General features: G+C 41.6%; 1 protein-coding gene across 1 annotated transcript in view; it reads left to right on the top strand.

The window, feature by feature from the left end:
• Window positions 1–372: 372 nt before the first annotated feature.
• LOC110036737 overlaps window positions 373–687 on the top strand; it is a gene marked incomplete in the record, with an annotated part of 1053 nt that continues 738 nt past the window's right edge. The window contains 1 exon segment of the mRNA XM_020741256.1: window positions 373–680. Within this exon segment, the coding sequence (XP_020596915.1) occupies window positions 407–680 (274 nt within the window).

The raw sequence follows: 687 nt of genomic DNA, 5'->3' as shown, positions 1-687 counted from the left end.
TACTATAGTATATTAATATATTATTATTATTATTTTATTATATATTATAATTTATAAAATTTAATGTTTTAAAATATAATAAATTTTTTATATATAATTATTTTATATTATTTTATATTTCAAACAATAACGATTCGAACACGAACGAACGCATCACTGTTCGTGTTTGGTTCGTTTAACTAACCGAACGAAAAAAATTTGTTCGCGTTTGTCTCGTTTACTTATCGAACGAATCGAACACGAACTCATTGACGAACCGAACACAAACTGTTTGCGAACAACGAGCTTTTTTGACAGCTACTGCCAGCCAGGCATCTCCCCCTCTTCTTCAAGCTATAAATATGGCCTTATCCCTCCATCCAATCCCAAGTATCCTCCTCCACTCTCTTTTTCTCTCACTCTCTCAATGGACGTTCTCGCATCTCCAGTCTCCGCCCTCTTCCTTCCTTCAAATCATCGCGAAACCCCACACCTCCTCAAACCACCTCCTCCTTCTTCTTCATTCCCAAATCTTTCTTCCCCCAAACCTAATTCCCCCTTCTCCCTCTCTGCTTCTTCAAAACCCCTCTCTCTGTTCCCCTTCTTCTCAACCCCATCTCCACCTTCCACCACCCTCACCGGACGGACTCACCATCGCGCATCCACCGGCTACGCCGCCGCCCTCTTCGACATTTCCAAACCGCGGGG

The sequence above is a fragment of the Phalaenopsis equestris genome, unplaced genomic scaffold, assembly GCF_001263595.1.
Source record: "Phalaenopsis equestris unplaced genomic scaffold, ASM126359v1 Scaffold210248, whole genome shotgun sequence".
NCBI lineage: Eukaryota > Viridiplantae > Streptophyta > Magnoliopsida > Asparagales > Orchidaceae > Phalaenopsis > Phalaenopsis equestris.
The sequence above is the reverse complement of the archived record's forward strand: the minus strand, read 5'-3'. Positions and strand labels throughout refer to the sequence as shown.